Genomic DNA, 20,210 nt, shown 5'->3' with positions numbered 1-20,210 from the left:
CAGTTTTGGGTACTCTGTCTGACAAAGTCACTGTGATGGTGACAGGTATAAGGAAGAAATGTTTTACAGTGAGGGTGGTGAGGCACTGGCACAGGTAGAGGTGGTGGATGCCCCATCCCTGGAAACATCCAAGGTCAGCTTGGACAGGGCTCTGAGCAACCTGGTCTGGTTGAAGATGTCCCTGCTTGTTGCTGGGGCTGGATAAACTTTAAAGGTCCCCTCCAACCCAAACCATGCTATGACTGTGTGCTTTCAAGAAGTTTAATTCTTCAATTTCCTTTTAGCCAATTGTGATGATGACTCAGAGCTTCATTTTAGGTCACAAAGTATTTTTGATAGTGATCAACTTCACCTTTTAATCTGCACGTATGAGCCCAAGGCTGTTTTTCTGCTTCTAACACACCAAAAACATTCACCTAAATGGGAGGGAAAAAAAAAAAAAAAAAAAAGAAAAAGAAGGAAAAGAAAGAACCTCCACCAAGGACATGCACACATTCATATTTGCCTTTTTTTATTCTCCCACCCTTTTCCACAAAGGGGCAATTGCAGCTACCTGGCCTTTTCTGGAATGTAACGTGGGAGGTGATTTAATTTTTCCTGTGGTAAGAGGAACAGCAGACTCCTAGCAGCAGCAGCATCCTGGCAGCTAGTGCTGCCACCAGAGAATCAGCAGGAGCTGTGAGCAGCTCCCCAACAGCTACAGATCAGGGCCAGTAAAGCAGCATTTGATGGTTTGACCTATGGCATTTTCTGATATTTACTTTCTTCCCAGCAGTCTGGGAGGCTGTGGCTTCCTTGGCGCCTGCCTGAGCCAGGAAGACAGATTAACTGAAGGGCTGTTACTGTTTTGTCTTGGGTGAGGCCTTGTGGGCAGCCAGCTGTTTTATTTTGTGTATTGCACAAAAGGTTCCTTTAAATCTGTGTGTTCTAGGGATGAAGGCTTGGAAGTGAGAGGGTAAACTGGGATTTCTTTTTTTTTCTTTTTACACAACAACTTTCACTAGCCAAAATTATTGGCAAAAGCAGACAGAAGAGAGAAATTCCCTCAGAGCAGTGCGTGTTCACACTGCCCTGCCATGGGAAGTTTAAACCAGAAGGGTCAGTCCAATATGGTGCTAAGGGCCTGATTATAAAATTCACTTTCTGCCTGTCCCTGGCTGTTACAGGTCACTGCTGGAGCCATTTATATGCTGAACATATTGAAGTTCTGAAAGTCAGAATCCAGAAATCTAACTGGACTAAAATTACCATCCTTATGTGTACACAGGGAGCTCTGCTGACTTCAGTGGGACAAAAGTATTCCCCTAGAATTAAATGCTTATCTGTTTGCAGATGGTAGATAATGGGTGTCCTCCTGTCCTCCTGTCCTCCTGTCAGGAGGCAGCTTGAGCAGAGCCAGGAGACATTGTGGGCTCAGTGATATTTGTGTAAACCACATGCAGTGGGCTTTCTTAGTTCATCCTTTTATAGTGTCATGCTCCTGTAACACAGCCCTTAATTTTTTCACATTTTAAACCAGAAAAATTATTGTGTGCTCTCTGCAGTACAGCTCTTCCTGCCAAAGCTGCCTCGGAACAGAAGGAACAGCCAGCTTTGCTTTTCCAGCTCTGGCTTTTTAAAACATTTTTGTCTGAATCTGTTAGGCTCCCAGAGAATGTTCCATGGATATGTAGCATATTATGTTATCACTGCAGTCTATCTGTGTTAAACCCTTTATCATTCCACAGCCCTTTGAAATAGGGAAGGCCTGTAAGTCCTGGTTTACAAATGAGAAAACACTAGCACAGCACTCAACCCCTGTGAGATTTCTCTTGGGCAAAATTCCCACATGGGAAGAGCCCATTGCCTTCTTTGTCCTTGGCTCAGACCTCTCCTGTCAGGGATGTGAATGAAGCACGTGGGATTGTGTCCATGCTGGAGACACGGCCCAGGGAGATATAACCAGACCTGCTCCCACAGATTTCAATAAAAACTGTGAGCACACAGTACTCTGGAAAGGGGAATCTTAAGTGCTTTGGAGGAGGCACCCTCTAACTGCTTGTAAGAAAACTGCCAGGGATTTTGCTACTTGTAAGTCTTGACCTGGTTTTGTTTTCTTATGCAGTAATGACAAAAAATTGATAAACATATAAATATAATTTAATGAATAACTTTCTTAACACTGTTGGCCTTCAGATTGCCTTTAGGAAGCATTTAGGCTAATAGAGTGGTCTCAGAATTCTTATTCCAGCTTCCTTGCTCACCTGTCTGTCTGTACTGATCAAATCTTTGGGGTTTTCCTCACAGCTGTTAAGAGATAGAAACTTTGATGGCATGTGTACATATGTTGTACAGCTAGGTTAAAGTCTATACAGCTAAAAGAAACTCAGGTCTCAGGTTTCCAGGTTTATATATAGATTTTTTCTGATGCAACAAAATGAAAAACAAACCCATACAGCATGTGGAGCCATCCCAAATTGCAGGTGAACACTCTTTAAACCCCAAGACAGTGTAAACAGAAAAGTGCTTGCTACGTTCAGGTTTCTGTCCTAGATTCACCCAGGCAGTTCCAAACTGGAACTTTTGGCTTTTCCTGTCAAATTTCTGGATATACTTAGATAATTGATATCTCACTAATGTTTTAAATGAAACATATAACACTAGAAAATCTCACCAGTATAAGCAGAAATCTCATTCCATTGTCAATGTAAAAACTGTCATTGTAGTGGCGACTCTCAGTCTCCAACACCTCCATTACTTCACTGTTTGCCACTGCTTGGACTAAAACTTGCTGAGCAAGTTTAGCTTTTCACCCCAGGAATTTTTGCTGTCTGACAGTGACTTGGGCCTTGCAACTCAGTGGCAGATTTCCCTTGAGCCTTGAGCAAGTCCCACAGCTGGTGTGCAATAAATATTCCAGGAGTTTGCCATTTACCCCGCAAGGAACAGACCCACAGTGCTGAAAGGAGTGCTGAATTCATAAGCCACCTGTGCAGAAGCTGTTTTACCAAGAGAGATCTGGGGATAAAACAATACTTAAACCCACAAGATTTTCAATAATGGAAAAAATTACAAAAATATACAGGATGGGTCAGTATTATGTTTGTCAATAAAGCCCTTTCACAGCAGTTCCAACAGCTCATGCACTAGGAGGCTGACATGCTGACTTGTTTCTGCCCTCCACATCAGATTCGGCTCACGTAGAAAACTTGAGAGCTGCCTTTTGCCTGTCCTGGTGATAAAGAGGTTACTCAGAGTCTGAAATAGCTGTTCCAGCCTGAAGCAGAATATCTTGTCACCTACCCCTGATAACTGTTTCCCTTATCTCTTACAACAGGGCACTCGAATTAATGAAGGAGATAAGGTCATTACTGTACTCTGTAAAAGCCTTATTTTCCTGTTGAACAGTTTGATTAGAGCACATTCTTGGTTTCAGTTTTGATTTTGTTTTGGTTTGGTTGTTTTTTTTTTCCTTTACAGGTCCCTTCAGACAGGGTAATAATTTTTGCAAATCATAGCTTATAAATATATAATGTGCAATTCATAAATTATAAATTATTATTATAATTCCATTTCAAAATACAGCTGAAATTTGCTCATTTTTTGGAATTCAACGTAATTAATTTTTTAAAAATTTAATGAAGATAAATGGATGGCAAAAATGGGAATTGAAATGTTTGGAAGTTTCAAGTTTCTAGGAACTCTTAATTTCAAGGGCCTTTTTCCTCCTTAGCCCCTGGTTAGCAGAGAGATGGGAGAGTTCAGCCACCAGATGTGTTAAACACAACACCCAAGTGCTCTTTGGTTCTGTGTGCAGGGTTTGTATGGGGGTGCAGAGCCCTCAGACCTTTACAGCTCTGCTGTCACCTTCCTCAGGTGTTTTTACTTGGTGTGACTTTGAACTTGGTACAGAATAAACAGTTCCCAGCATGGTGTGAAGCCCTGTAACACAGTCATTGCACTAAAATTGCCTCTACCAGACACAACAGTACAAAGTTCAGGCAGCTTGTTGAATGACTGTTCTGATATAATTTTCTTTATCTTATCAAAAGTCTCCCAATGAGCTGGTGAGTCCAGATTGGTTCTTGGTCTCTGGTTCCTTGGCTCAGTCTCTGTCTTCAGGCTGCAAGAATCAGTTTGCTGTTCTCTGCCTACTGTTTTCGAATTATCTGCCTATTTTTTCCTCTGGTCATTTTTATCTGTAACTATATGTTAGGAATATTTTGGCTCACAAAACTCTGACTTGTCTTAATCCCTGTCAGAATAAAACATTTCTCTCTCACATTTTCCTAGTTCTGTCTCTGAATGTAGCCACAAAAATTTTGATTGCTGTGTTTGATTACTTACCCTGACCATTTTGAGTTCCCTGCCAATTCATTTTCTATGCACAAAATCATATTAAACTTGTTTGCTGTTCCCCACTTACAACTTCTACATCCTCAAAATGATAATTGGATATTAATTAGCAATTGCGGCTTCACAGGGACAGTCAGAGCTGTGGTCAGCACCAGTAGCCTGAGGCAGTGGGTTGTAAACTTGGCCCATGACATTTATTACCTCTCTTAGATCTGAGAAATGCTCAAATCAGTTTCAGACCATTACAGACAGTTTGTCCAGACTTAAGTGAGGCTGGTGTGTGCATGTCAAATGCCAGCCTGGGACTACTACAAAATAAAAATCATTTTCATATGTTTAGTTTCATATGTTTATTTCTCATGATGTGTGACCAGTGGCTCATTTCTTCTGAAAGGCCTCTCTATGGTGACTTACTTTCCAGCTGACCTTATAAGATTGCACTGTGTGTCTGAAAAATCAATTTAAAAAGAACTGAAATCCACTTCTATTATATATTAACACATGTCCTTGTAAAGAAAGGCCATGATTTGAGTACGCAAAAGCTAATAATTGACCAACTTGTGGTGCCATACTATTTGTTCTATTTATTTTCTTTGCAGAAAGCATGCAAACCCTTCACAGGGACACGATAAAAAATCTGCAGAACACCCACACCAAGTTTAAATGGGCACATTTTAAATGTTGAGCAATGATTATCAGTTTATATCACCAAGGCTGCAAAACTCTTCTATCAAAAGAGAAAATTCAGATTTTATAGGTTCATAGTAGTGCATGAAAAATAGGTTTACTTTGGCTCATTGTTAGACTAAAAAAAACCCCAACAACTCCAGATCTATTGTGATAAAGGCACATGAGACAACAGGTTTGTGGTTTTGTGTTACAAGGGACAAGTTCAGCACTTGACTTCAGGAAGTTTCTGAGGGCTCCATGTGGCATCCAGCCTTTACTCAATGTGTCTGCAAGCCCCTGGAACACTGAAGCTCTGCAGAGACATTTGTCTCAGAGCAGAAAGTCCTTGTGGTCCCTTGGGGGGACAAAGAGGACAATGCATTCCTGTGCCAGCTGTGGTGGCAGAGGGGACATGGCCTGGAGCTGTCATGTCCAGTGGCAGCTGAGAACTGATTTGGCTTCCACCCTTGTTTGCCTTCCTTAACTTGGCTGCAGTTTTTTGTACTCCTTTTCCTCCAAGAATTCCCATGTGCCCTGGAAGTATTTCACTTCCACAGATTTTATACCACAGAACTATTTTTTCCCTAAGCTTCTTTCACTCTAGTAATCTTTCATAGAATCATTAGCATAGAATGGCCTGGGTTGGAGGGGATTTTACAAATCACCCAGTTCCAGGCCCTCTGCCATGTGCAGGACACCTTCCACTAGAGCAGGGTGCTCAGAGCTCCATCCCACCTGGCCTTAAACACTTTCAGAGATGGGATATCCAAAACTTCTCTGGGCAACGTGTCCCAGTGCCTCACCTCCCTCGTAATAAAGAATTTTCTTCAGTTTGAGGCCATTCCCCCTTGTCCCATCAAGTATTCCTCTTGTAAATAACCTCTCTCCATGTTTCTTGTGGGCTCCCTTCAGGTGCTGGATGGCTTTGAGAAGACCTCAAAGTCTTCCCTTTTCCAGTCTAATTGGTATAATTTTGAGAATAATTTTGAGTTTCTATGCTCATGGTGGTGCCACACCTTCTTTGCCTTCACTGTACTTCCAGAACCTCTGGAAAAGTCTCCTAATGTTCAGAACTGTCTCACAGTCTGCAGGACTGAGGTCAAAATGAGTCACTCTTGCCCTTTCTCAGTAATTTTTGGGAGAACTCACCTTTCCTTCTGGGCAAGGATATATATTCTTGGAAAACATCAGAGGACTTGGAGATTTGAATAGTTGACTTCTATTCCCATTGTTGTAGGGGAATAATGGTCTTTCACCCAAATGAGTACATCCTTTAATTCAATTTATAACTCACAATGACCATGAGAGTTGAGCTCATCTGTGGTGCTTTCAATTCCAGCTTTGTAGCTTGAGAGCACCAACATTTAAGGGTTACTTTTTTTTCCTCTGACTGAGTTAACCTGAGGGTTGAATTTAAACAATGTAATGACAGGGCAGAGCCAGCCCTGGTATCCAGCTGAGAATTGGACACTAATCTTTTGGTAGTCATACCTCATTTGGCCTAATTCTCAGATTAACATTTCCATTCTGGGTGGGAACATATTCCAATCACGTGTTATTAACCCTATTATCATATTGAATATAATTCCTTTCATTAATTTATTGCCATTATCTTTTTTGCCCCTGTTTCTCATTGAAAATCTATTCCAGAACTTACTTGCTCTTATACATAAGAAACTTCTTCCAATTCTAAATGTTTTCATTACAGAAGTTTTTTAATTTTTTTTTTTCTTACAGCAACTTTAAATTTTAGCTTAATTGCTTTGGCAGAGAACACTCTCAGAGTCAGGCTGATGTTTTTTGAAAGAGCTTATAAATCTGTAATTCCAGTGCTCTCCAGTTTTCTTCAAGGAGAAAGTACATGTTTCCTCCTGCCCAGCACTCCTTTGATACCAAAAGCTATTTATTTGCTTAGAGCAGCTCTTCAGTTTTGGGAGTTTCTTTTAATTTTGCTTTTGCAGCCTGAAATATGTGGTCTCTCATAGCAGATATTAAAGAGAAATTCAGCACATACTACCCAGGAGCAATGTTGCTACTAATTGCTTACCCAGAGGATAAATAATGAAGCAGCTTTACTGTGAAAAGAATTAATGAGGGACATAATTTTTTATGGATAAGAAAATTGTATCATCCACTCAACTTCACCATTGAAGCTGTAAATTTTTGTGTGATTTGGTGATAAATATTTGTGTGACTTTTGATGTGTACTTGTTTGGGTATTGGGATTCCCTCAGCTTCTCTTTTAGTGTTAATGAGCAGAATGCACTAAAAATATTTTTCCTGAACTTGCCCTAATTTTATGGGACATCAGTGCTCTGGTGGGACTAAGCCTTTTGCTGTGGGATTACTGTCAGATTCTGTAGACATGAATGGCGAAAGCTGTTCCTTTATCTCCAAAAACCTTAAAATAAACTGAGTTTCCACTCCCAGGAGTGGAAGTCTTGCTGTTGAGTTGAATGACAGCAAACCTCACAGAGCTGAAGAATATAAAATGTTTTCCAAACACCAAAAAGTAAATTCTGAGTATTAACAGCCCAAGAGTGGCATTTGACTATTCCTTAAGTCAACCACATTGTACCAAGTATTTTGTATTTTATTTTGGCAGTGAAATAATATTTGTTGAATATGGATCCTTAAGGCCTGATGAAAACAAAACTTCTGTTATGATAAGATTGCAGGATTAGCCTCAGCTTTAGTAATTAGTGGCCTGCTTCCAGCAAATTTCATATGGAATGCTTGAGACTGGTTTGAGATATACATGCCACATATGTTTATGTCTGCATATCAACAATTCTGTATCTTTAATATGGTATAAAATTATTATATATTTATGGTGGGTTTTATATATGGGTGCTCCTCCTATATTCTTAATTAGTTATACATCATTTAATGTATATGCAGTCAAAATACAAATGTGTTACAGTCCTGATTTGAAGTTCCCAGACACAAAATGCTTGTCTTTATAATCTTCTACATATTAAATACGAGTTCAGATATTCATCATTCTGATAATTCAGAATAACTGGTAATTTTGTCAGTTCAGATAGTTGAATAATGCTCAGTGGAGCTTACTGCTGTACAATAAAAATATCTTCCACATGATCAGCCTTGTGCCATCAGGAGCAGTGTGGATGGGCATGAGGAGATTTGACAGGAGGATTTGCTCTCCCTCTGCTTTCCCCAAGCTGTTGTGGTCCCAAAGCATCTTACCCATGGAGTAAGGCTCATGGAGTGAGCACTGAGGCTCTTGGGACCTCTCAGCTCATGGTCAGCTCCCAGTGAAAATGGGACCACAGTAATGCTGGGCATAAGGAACATATTTCACTCAGCTTAAGAGAACCTCCCACATTTCCCTCACACATTTTTATGTATGCCATAAAATAAAATAAATTTGTATTTAGTTCAAAGACCATGAAGTCAAGATTGCACCCTTCCTGTCATCTGTGAAGCTTGCAGAGATGCTTGCAGAAACAGAAATCAATTGCATCTCACCTGATGTAGGACTTTACAATTTTTTCAATTATCCCCCTGCTCTTCACCCTCCTTCATCACATAAGTTTTGTGCCCTACCTGCACATGATTCCTGATTTTATTCATCCAGCAGTAGCACTTTTCCACACTTAGTGGCAGACTTCCTTGGACTGTAGAAGTGGATATGATCCTCACATCTGTTCTTTCCAAGCAGATCTTTGTGTCCCAATTCTCATGATTCCAGCAGGCAATGGCCCTGTATTGATGCTCACTTTCCCAGTACTTGCTGTGAGCTTCTGACTGTGCCCTCATTCACTAAAACAAGAGATATTCCTGCTGCTTGTTTGTATTTGTTTGGCTCTCTAAGCTGATTATTGAAGAATGAGTAAAGACCATGTACAGGGAAGTCAATTTGACTTCAAATAACCTAAATTCAAACTGTTCTCTGTGCTCTCCCTGCAGAGTTGAGTACCCAGAGAGCTGAGAAGCTGCTTTCTGCTGCAAGCTACTAAGTTGGCCCAAAATGGGGACCTATCAGTTACTAATTACAAAAGTAAGAGCTATTTTATTTATATTTTATAGAGAATATTCAATAGAAAATACTCTACATGCATGGCCAGCATAATTTTGAGGATTCGTGTTAACTACCTTGTGCCTTCATATGTTAATTCATACCTATCTAGGAATATTACAACTGTAACCTCTTCATCAGTAACAGAACACAATCAGTTAATAATCTTGTTTGTTTTGTTGTCTGTCTTCAACACCCGGAAGTTCTCCTTGAGCCATTCCCTTTCTTTTAACTCACTTTTTACCTCCAATGGATCTACTGAGCTTGCACATCTCTCTGATGTTACTTTGTAAATTGTCATTTAAAGATTCTAAAGTCCAGGCACTTTGCATAATAAGACATAATTGAAATTTCAGTTGAGAATAAAATAATAATCTTAATGAAGCTACACTGAATTACATTAACTATTTTTGGGAACTCTTTGGATTCATTGTGGGGACCACTTTTGTATTCTAGGGTAATTTCTAGATATTTGTTTCTTCTGATAAGATTTTAGACCCTCTTAAGAAAAACGATAAAAATAAAATCATTTTGAGATATTTTGAAATGGAAGTTCTTCCTGACATGAAATTATGATATTATAAACCTTTCCTTATTGTCATTTTCACCATTTTCTAACGCTGTTATTCAGATTCTCCTGGCTTTAGAATATGACTGCATGAAATTTGTTAAATCTGCCCTTGCTATCTTATATATATACTTTGTAATTTTGTAATTACAGCATGAATACATATTATGGTAATGTACAATCTGCAGTCTTTAACTGGATATATCCCTCACCATTCATGTGTCAGAATGATTTGCCAATAACCATGACCCTTGGTACCTTCATCATTGCACATTTGAGATTCCTCCTTGGACAGCTCATTTTCTGCCCAAACAGGAGCAGTACAGTGGGAACTGTGTTGGCCTCCTCCTGTGGAAGTGTTGGGCTGACAGGCATTGAAAAGACTGAGGAACAAGTGTAGTTTAGTTTTCAGAGAGCCCAGGCATGCAGGGAAGCCAGGATCTAACATTTCCATCCTCTTGGCACTGGTCTGAGCTGCAGATCTTAGATGGTACAAGGCTTTTAGGAAAACTCTCACCCCTCAGACAGAGCAGCCATGACCAGGCTGCCTCCTGGCAATGCTCCCTGGCTGGTGTTAATTCCTGAGCCATGCCTTGGCAGGGTCTGGGGGAGCTGCAGAGAGCCTGAGCCAAATCTCTGCAGGGTCTGTGAACAGTTTAACAATCAGGACAGTTCCAGGACACTGCTCAGGTCTGTGCTCTGCTGCTCTGGTTTGCTGGTGGAGATGACAGTTCTGAGCCACCTTTCCTACATGTCACCCTTTGTCCTGAGGAGATGTCATCTTGGATCTGCATGAATTCACACTGAACACCTGCTCATCACGCTTCCCTCTGCCCATCACACATGGAGAAGCAGAAAAACAAATCCTGCAGCACCTCAATTACATAGACTAGATACCTAGGGTCAAAAAAAGATATTGGCATTGTTGCAAACAAGCCTAGTTAAGAAAGACTGTGCTCTCAGTACAAGACAAAAACAATTTATTTATGAAAACAAGGAGGAGTTGCCATTCCCCTCTCTGCTTTTCAGTTGTTGCACACATTGTGATATCCATAGGTCCTGGATACCAAGGTGTGGAGCCAAGCAGAGTTTTGGAGCATTCTGATCCTTTGGAAGCCATTGTGCAGAGGAGGTTTCATATCATTCTGCTCTTTCTTCCTGTTTTTATTCAGTCCTCTGTCTCATCCATAAAGTATCACCTTCTCATTGATTCTTCACACAGAATGGGAGTTCTGGGCCTCTCCTGTTATTAGTTACTGCCAGATGAGAGAACATGTTTGGGTTGTTTTATAATTGTTGCAATTTTGCCCTCCCTAAAGGGAATCTTGCCACTGGCCTTGGCTGGAGGTCAAGTGCAGAACACTGCTACAGGTGGGACACTGTGCCACCAGTACCTTCAGCATAACAAATTTGAAGGTAAATATGGAGAATTTATTTTCTTTGAGATCTCACAGACCATCCTGGAATCAACTGCTAATGATTACTTTGGAAACCTCACCTCTTTTTGCATCTGCACCACTAAGCAGTGACAGACTGAGGTTTTGGGGCAGTCTCACCCCCTCCACTCCAGAAGGAAAGTGCTGTTCCTGCCCACTGTCCTGTCTGAAGCCAAGCACACTCCATGCCAAGGAATAAATTCTGATATTATCACACAGAGAAGGCTCACAGAAAGTGTGTTTGTAATTCTTGAGCTCTCACTGAACTGGGAAGAACATGGAAGTACTTTCAGATTTGTGCTGCTGAAAACACTTTTTGTTCTTATGCCCACACATACCTGGTAGAACCATGTCTCTGCCTCCTTGAAATGTTCTTTTAGCTAATGTACTGCATTATGCATATTATTGGAAAAGAAAATGAAAATCAGACTCCTCTTGAATTCTATCTGTAATTCTCTGTGTTAATTTTCACAACTGACAAAAGTCACTCAATATGGGAAATGAATCCTTTCTCACTGGCTTTGCATATAATCTGTTATATTAAATTTTGATTGAGGTTATCTGTCTAACTTGTAGGCCTACATATGCAAATCAAAGGTTCCAAGTATTGTGTTTGGCTAACAGCCAGAAATTCTGACTCACAATCAGTAGAAAACACAAAAGAAATTTTCCTGTATCACTAAGGAGGAAATTAGCTACTTTAAAAAGTCTTTGTCATTTCTTCTTCATGACTCTCAAGTACTAAGAAAACTTGAGGCTGAACAGCATCATTCCAGTTGATAATGGAAATTTTTTTAATATAGAAACTAATATAAAAAGATAATGTCTCATAAGGTACTTCAATCTTTGGAAGGCTCTCCTGGCTCTCAGAACCAACAGAGGTTGTGTGAACTTGGAAGCCTCAAGGTCTTTTATCAAGCTGTTGTGATTCATACAAGAAAATGAGTTTTCCATGTTTGTACCTAGTCAGGTCTCCCAGATGCTTTCTAGCAGAGATGACAGAGAGCATTATTCTTATTTCACTCTTACAGATGTAAGAGTAAAATAAGAATATTGTAGTAATGCAAATAAGAAACAGAACTTACCTGTTGACCATCTATAGAACAGTGCTGGCACTAATGGCAGCACACAGTGGGGTTCAGGTCACAGCACCATGCACCATCTGATTTCTTGTGCCTGCATTTCCTGTGGGTCAGTGCTGTGCAGCCTGAGGGCAGCCTCGTGGGCATTGTGGTTCTGGAGCCATGAGGATGGGACACAGTGAGACACTGGGGCTGCCAAACAGGGAGCCTGCTGCCAATCCTGGCACCAGTGCCCATGCCACAGCCTTCTGTGCGCCAAATGAACCCATTCCATGGGCCTGCTCATTCTGAATGAAGACTTCTGAAACTTTTTGATACCCAGGATCACTTGGGAAGATGGACAAGATCTGCAAGTGAAAAGGAAGTAAACTCAAAAAACTGTTCCTTCCCTTGGCAGTTTGAGAGAAATTAACAGTCAGATTAAATTAGAAAAACAGCCTAGAAAGGTCCTGTGAACCTGCTTCTCTCTCACTTCCCCTCCTCTGTGCTGTGGTCTGGGTGAGAAGACATCCCAGTGACTCAGTGGATGAGCAGTGCAGCAGCTCTGGGGGAGTGCCCAGCACCCAGCAGAAATTCTGGTAGGGATTCTGTGACAGTGGGGAGGGAGCTGCAGGGCAGACTGTGCTGCTGGGCTTCAGGTGACAAGAGAATGCACTGCAGTAACCACTTACCTGCCAGAAGGTGTCTGACAGCCTGCAGAGGAAGCACAGCCACCTGTCCACACAACCTTTCTTTCAGCATAAATATTTGTCACAGGAACTCTTGTGTTCCTGGTGACCTTCTGGGGACAAGAAGCCTCTCTCATTAGCCTCATTATTGACCTTGCTTCAGCCACTCATGCCTTCCTGGCAGATTTACAATTTCTCCTGCAAATTTCCCCATGGAAAGCAGTTTTAATTGCAGTTTTGCTGCGAGCAATGCAATTTAGCTGTCTACAGCAATTTCCTTATGTAGATCCTATATTGTACTTGACTTGAAACTGCACCCTGCACTGTGCTGAGTGTCAGCAGGTGAGTGTGGGTGTGGGCAGACAGATGTCAGGGCTGTGTCCTCTCTGGCCCCTACAGAAGCCTTGTGCAGGGACTACTGCATCCCAACACTGCATCAGGTTAATTAGATTGCACTGGTAATTAAGTTAAGTAGCCTTATGCAGCAGGGTCGAATTCAATCTAATAAATGTGTTGAACAGAAACCAAGCAATCCACTTCAAGCGTGCTCAAAGAACTGAGTGGCAAATTGGAGAAGAGAGAAAGATGGAGAAGAAAATCAGAAGGATGACAATGAGAGGTGAAATGTAAAAAGAAAGGAACAGCCAGAGAGGGAAGTGCAGAGACCAACATGGACAAATGTTAACATAAGAAGAGAATAAAGAGAAAAATAGCTATAATTAAGCATAGTTAATGCTGGGATACTGAATACCAATAACAGCCACACACGATCTTGAGTTTCCAGATTTCGAAATATCTTGATTTTTAAGAACTTGTCTCTAAATCCTAGAAATATTTTAAAAAGGTTAGAAAGTTCCAAATAAGAATATACATATATATGCATACATATATGTATACATACATATATATGTATACATAAGAAATAATGTGGTTGACCTGAGAAATTACAATATTAACCCTGGTATGGAATACACACATTATTTATGGTAGGAAATGTAGTCACCCAAAATGAGACTTCTGAAGGGGTTTGTGCCTAAAATATACCCACAGACTGCATGTGTGAAAAATCTATATTGAATCCTCACAGTCTAATTAATATATCTTCTGCATAAAAAGAATTATAGTGGGGTTTTTTCACAGAGACTTTTTTTGCCCTCTGGTGCAATATATATGATATTATCAACAACAAACTATAAAGCATTACCAAAAAATGCTCGTTTTAGTAAAGATTTTAAACCCACCAACAACTCACATAGCTCTCCCCATTCACCACCTTTTTTTAGATATGCCTTTTCAGTGACATTTAAAGCCTTTAGAAAATCTCTACATATTGCATGTGGAACTTGAGCACAAAAGTTTGCTGGTGCCATTATTATTTTCCTTACAGCAACTATAATCGGTACAACCAAGGCTCAAAGCAAAGTTTTATGGCTATTTTAGAAATGTAGCAATGTACTCAGGGAAATTTATTATGGAAAAATTGACTCAACATGTATTTAAGGATTAAGTAGGGTAAGTCCTGTGCCAGGGTGTAGCCCAAAATGTGCTGCTTCTGCTGAGGTAGGGCTGAGTTAAAATGAGGAGCACTCAGGTGGTGTAGGGCAGAGGCAAATTGTGGCTGGTGTGTTTGAAATGCTGTTCTGCTTTGCCCCCCTGAAGGATCATGAAACCTGGAAGTATTTGGGTGATAAATGTGATGCCCCATCCCTGGAAGTATTCACAGCCAGGCTGGATGGAGCTCTGAGCATTCTGGTCTAGTGGAAAGTGTCCTTGCCCATGGGAAGGGGGTTGGAACCAGATATTCTTTAAGGTCTCTTCCAACCCAAACCATTCTGTGATTCTTTGACATTCTCCAAAGTGTTCTAGTACCCATTTGTCTCTGAAATGAGTAATTTAAATGCTTACATGCAACTGAAAACATAGTTGCTGTTAGTCAAATAAATCAAAATAACTTCAGATCTCATTAAAAGTATTTACAGTGTTGTTTGTTCATATGTTGGCTACATTTATCCATGAAAGATAAAACGCAAAGAGGGATAAAAACATGGTGCCCTAATGTCTGAAATAATTGGTGATTATTTTATAGCAGGGTCTTATTAACACTTGATTTTACAAGGAGTCAAGCTCCTGAAGTCTAGCAGCTGTAGGAGGATTTAGGCTTTGTTTTGCTGTTTGTTGTATTTTTGTCGTTTGTTTTCTTGTTTGTTTGTTTGTTTGTTTTAACATGTCTCTAATCCTCAGAGCTGCAATGAAAAGTTTAAAAATATGACTGGAGAATCAAAGGTCATATTTGAGATCTTAGAGGGTCAAAGGAAAAAAAAATAAGGATAACTGCTTATTGTGGTATTCTGAAAGTGATAAACATGCTTAAGGCAATCATGATGGGGGGAAGTTGATTTGTGGATTTTTTTAGGTTTGGGAGTTTGGTTATGCTGCCTTTCTGTCACTTTCTGAAACTTCTTTTACAATAATCACAATTATTCATACAAATAATCTAAAATAAGAAGAATAATTTAGATTTAAAATACTAAATGTAGAAAATAATTATAATATTGTGGGAAACAATTTTGCATAAACAAGGGAAAGAGTATTTATATGGTAGATTTTATTCCAACTTGAATTAATTAATGAATTTAGTTAATTTAGTTAATTTAATTAATTTAATGAAGAATGGCCAGAATATCTGAGTGCTTAAAATACTAATTGCTAAAATCCTTTTAAAGAAATTCTACCTTTTCTTCCCTGATTTTTTAACCTTCAACACCACAGTAGCTAGAAAAATCTTGTGACAGTTTTTTCATAGGTATGCTTCTTAGTAATTTTTTCATTTCTTTATTCCAGTCATTCCCATATCCCTTGGCAACAGCACTTTGTTGGCAGAGTTTATAATATTGGGAGAAAGCAGGTGTTACAGACCCATCCACATCCCTTCCTTAACCCCTCTTTCATTTCCAGGTCTGTTTCCTTCCATGACATTCTGTAGGAACCTATAGGACAGCTGTCTCTTTCATTAAAGGGGTGATATTTTTATTTAATTCTGTATGGTTTTAGAGAAGTGGCTACAGGCTTTACACCCGACCAAGCTGTGCACCTGTTAAATACTGAACTTCCATAAGGCAGGAAATAAATATGAATTCTTATATTTTTTTATGATAGCTACCATAACCCTGTATTTTTTCAGAAGATAGGATTTTTGAGGAAAACTCTTCTCCCTTCTCTCCTCAATCATTGTTTTATAGAATCCTCTAAGATTTGTTGGGAGTGATTACAGTGTTGGCTTTGTGAATGCATACCCACACATCTTTGAATCAGGGATAAATCTGAGTTTAAGAGCTGTGATCAAAGGTCTGTGCCTGTAACGTGCTTGGCCTTATCCTCAAATTCAGGCACTGTAAAAAGATGCAGAGATCGTCAAGGGAAGAAGAAACAAACCCTCATATTTTGATGCAGCATGTATGCTTGTTTAAACCACCTGCTGTCCTAAAGAAAAGACACCTCTCTGTCCTTGCTGTCCCAGGCTCTCAGCCCTGGTGGCACTGCCGTGGGCAGGCTCTGGGCAGCAGCACAGCCACAGGTGAAGGGATGTTGGAAACTTTCCCTTCTCTGGGACCCGGTGACGCCAAATCCATTCGCCCGCGGGGGCTGAGCCGCGTCTTTCGCTCGGCTGAATCTGCAAGAGCGCTGAGGGCTTTTAGGAGAGAGGGAGGGAGGGAGCGGAAAATCTCCGTTCTGGAGTGGACTGCGGCCCTCCTGGGCTTGGCACACGCTCCCTGTCAGCCCGGCAGAGGCAGGGCAGCCTGGGGTTTTACCCAGAGGGAATGGAGTCTGCCGGGGCCCCCTCCTTGCTGGGCTGCGGGGAGCGCGGCTGGGAAGCGGTGCCTGAGGGGACAGAAACACCCCTGGCTTAGGGCACGGCCAGGAGAAACCCTGAGGGGAGCGCGGCTGGGAAGCGGTGCCTGAGGGGACAGAAACACCCCTGGCTTAGGGCACGGCCGGGAGAAACCCTGAGGGGAGCGCGGCTGGAAGCGGTGCCTGAGGGGACAGAAATGCCCCCGGCTTAGGGCACGGCCGGGAGAAACCCTGAGGGGAGCGCGGCTGGAAGCGGTGCCTGAGGGGACAGAAACACCTCTGGCTTAGGGCACGGCCGGGAGAAACCCTGAGGGGAGGGAGGCGAGGAAACAGCCTGGGAGGTCGGGAGGGAGAGGAGCCGCGCCGCCTTGGGGCGTTTTTGGCAAGGTGAAACGCAGCCTTTTCGCCCACCTCCGTGCTCCGGGAATGCAGGCACGGCTCCAGCCGCTCTCCCCGCGCTGAGGGGCCGGCGGGGCGGCCCGGGGCGAGCGGCAGCCGGGGGGAGCGGCCGGACTGCGGGAAAGTTGCGTGGTGCTCGTTTGGCAGCTCCTGGGGACCCTGCCGGGGCTCTGGGAGCGCCCGGGCACCTCCTCCCATCCTCCTGCCCCCCTTCCCTCCCTCCTTCCCTTCCCGCGGGACTCCCCAGTCTGCCAGAAGCGTCGCCCGAGCGCTTCCCCTTTTCGAGTTTTCTGGCCTTTGAGTGTTTGGGGGGTTGTTTTTTATTATTTTTTTTCTCTCTCTCTCTCTTTCGGTGAGAGTGCGGCCGAGCTGGGCGAGGGGAAGGAAACTTTCTCCCCCCCTCCCCCAGGATGCTCCGGATAGTTTTGAAAGGGCGGAAGAGTGAGAAAGGGAGCAGCGTCTGTGAGGGCATCTCATGCTCTTGCGAAGGTCCCCCCTGACACCTCGCTGCTGGGATTAAAGAGCGGAGCTGGAGAAACTCCTCCCCTTCCCTCGGCTTCTCTCTTTCTCCCCCCTCCTCTTGCTTCCCTCCCACCCCCCCAAATTTCCTAAGGCCATTAGGAAGGGGGGGAAAAAAAGAGAGAAAAGAAAAAAGAAAATAAGGAGCCTGGAGTAACTGCGGCCCGTGGGACGTTGGGGAGAGGTGGAAGAGGAGGCTCCCTCTCCAGATCCATCGCTCAGCACCACGCTTGGGTGAAGGCATGGGAAGCACTGCCATGGACAAGAAGAAAGATGCCTCCAGCAGCAGCAGCAGGAAAAGCTCCGGCCACAAGAAACTCATGTTGCGAGTGCACATCCCCGTAAGTGGCTCGTCGCTCTCCCTCCCGTTCGGGAGCTGGCGTGGCTTAGGCATGTTTTTCTCTGCCATGGAGCGCAGCGAAAGGCAGGGAGAGGTGCTGTGTTTGTTGTGTTTCCTGCCGAGCTCTGCACTTTGGGGCGTGCTGGGCTGGGGGTGCACCCTGCAACAGGCGAGTCCTGCACACCTGGGGTGGGCTGAACAGCGGGGTCTTGGCCCCGTGCAGGATGCAGTGTCCGTGGCACGGAGGTGTATCTTCCTACCCCAGTATCAGGAGTGACTCTTACTCCCTGCTGTACGAGTGCCCTGGGCTGTGGGTTTGGCTCAGTTTGTCTCACCAGTTCCCTCTCGTAGCACGGTACTGCTGAAGGTCTGCTCACCCCCAAACGCTGGTCTCAGCTTTCCCACCTTTGGCTCCGGGAACTGTCCCTGCCTGTGGCTGAACCAGCGTTTAATCTGGTTCTTCCCTCCCGAGATTAATCCACTTCTGAAATTCCCAGGGCTGGGGAACCCAGAGCTGGCTCAAATTTGGATCCAAGCAGTCTGGTCACTGCTAAAAGAGCAGGGCAGCTGGATTCACAGTGGTGAAAACTAGTGAGGCATGCAGCCTGTTCACCAGCTCTGTTCTGTATTTTGTATTCTGTATTCCACTATAAAGTAACATGCAACAAATTCTAGATGCAGATACAGAATAACCACATTTCAAAAGTTTCTATTTCCAGTGAGTACTAAAAGGCTGACTGGCTCTGTCTTCAGAGTTACATGCCTTTCAAAACTTAAATTACTGCATTTTTTTACTATTAGGATGTTCTTGTGATCCATGTAGCAGTTAGTTTTCTATTCTCAGTCCTGATGTACTTTTGGTTTCAGTGCTTCTGGCAAGAAATGACAAAGTCCTTGTATCTTCTCTGTGCCCTCTGTTGTTTTATTGCTTATTGGTGTTTGGTTTCTTTTTTTGTTGTTGTTGTTTTGTTTTGTTTATTAGTTTGTTTTAAATCTCATTATATAAAAGTGGGAAACAGTTCTGCCCGTACCTCTGCCAGGCCACCAAGGAGCAAAAAGGAATTTGTGGCTCTAAGATTTTCCTTTGTTTTAGGAAAGAATAAGAAGTCAAAGCAAATTTATTAGGTGTCTCGAGTGTGTGGAATAAAATGGAGGAAAAATACATGACTCTTCTGCAGATTTTATTTTTCTCTGGGGAGGAATGCAAGCCCAAGAGTCCAAGCCAAACTTCTGGAGCTCAGAGTGCATTCAGTGCTAGAAGAAAAGGGTCTGTTTCTGCTAACAGAAATGGGTGTTGCCTATGTATTTGTGACAGAAGATTTTGGGCAATAAACTTTACCATGTTGCCAGTAGTACTTCACAATAGGGATGTAAAATACCAGCAAATAAAGTGTACCACACCAAAGCACCACTCCCCCTGTGCTCATTACTCCTTCCCATCCTGCCTGCAATATTGTCTCTGCCATCTCTTTCCACTGCCCTCCCACCTCTGACTCAGTCTGGCCAGAAACTCTTGTGCAGTAGGATCCCCACTGCTGCTCTCAGAGCTGATTTTCTGCCTGCTGAGGAGCCATAGGTAGTTTTGGATTTTCCTGTGCTTGTTGCAGGATTTTACAGCATCCACCTGGTGTTTTTGAAATACCTGCTGATCAGAGATATCTCTGACCACACCAGAACTTAGAACAAATTTCCTCCTTTTATGGTGTGAAGCTAACATGAAAAAAAGCACTTGAGGACCTCATTAGCACTAAATCATTATTGACAGAGGAATGCTAATGCTTTTTTCCTAATTTCCTCCCTAATCCATAGACAACCTTTCCTCATGAGTTTTGCCTTAATTCTGTCTTGGATGGAACATTTTTAGTAGTGGGTCATAATTTTTCATGTTCATCATCTCTTGGCTTTTTAGTATGCAAATTTCACCTGGGTAATGGTAGGGACTCAAATACACAAGCTTGCAAATGCCTGATGTTGCACTGAAGTCAACAGAAGTTTTGGTGTTCAGCCAGTTGGTAATGAGATAACACCTTCCATCCTTCCTCTCCATCCCCAAAATATGACCCTCCTCTTCCATTCTGCATCACTCTAACATTCCTCAAATGGACTATGGAGCCCATGGTTGTACACATATTTTTAGTGGTTTTCTGTAATCTGGCAGAGTTTGAACATGGCTGTGCTATCAGAAAGAACATTTTTCACATTCTCCTTACTTGACAGAGGAATCTGCATTTGAAAAGTTCTGTTTAGACTGTTTTTTTTCCTCTTTCATAACGTTGTCTTGGCTGTTGTTTAGAAGCATCATT

General features: G+C 42.3%; 1 protein-coding gene across 1 annotated transcript in view; it reads left to right on the top strand.

Annotated features, from left to right (window-relative positions):
• The first annotated feature begins 17,570 nt into the window (after nucleotides 1–17,570).
• The window catches only part of PRKAG2 (protein kinase AMP-activated non-catalytic subunit gamma 2), a 219,917-nt gene continuing 217,277 nt past the window's right edge, over nucleotides 17,571–20,210 (top strand). The window contains exon 1 of the mRNA XM_059470812.1: nucleotides 17,571–17,908. Within this exon, the coding sequence (XP_059326795.1) occupies nucleotides 17,810–17,908 (99 nt within the window). The 5' untranslated portion in view covers nucleotides 17,571–17,809. The remainder of the gene's footprint in view (nucleotides 17,909–20,210) is intronic.

This window comes from Ammospiza nelsoni, chromosome 1 (genome assembly GCF_027579445.1).
Source record: "Ammospiza nelsoni isolate bAmmNel1 chromosome 1, bAmmNel1.pri, whole genome shotgun sequence".
Classification (NCBI taxonomy): domain Eukaryota; kingdom Metazoa; phylum Chordata; class Aves; order Passeriformes; family Passerellidae; genus Ammospiza; species Ammospiza nelsoni.
This window is presented reverse-complemented; position numbering and strand designations above follow the sequence as displayed.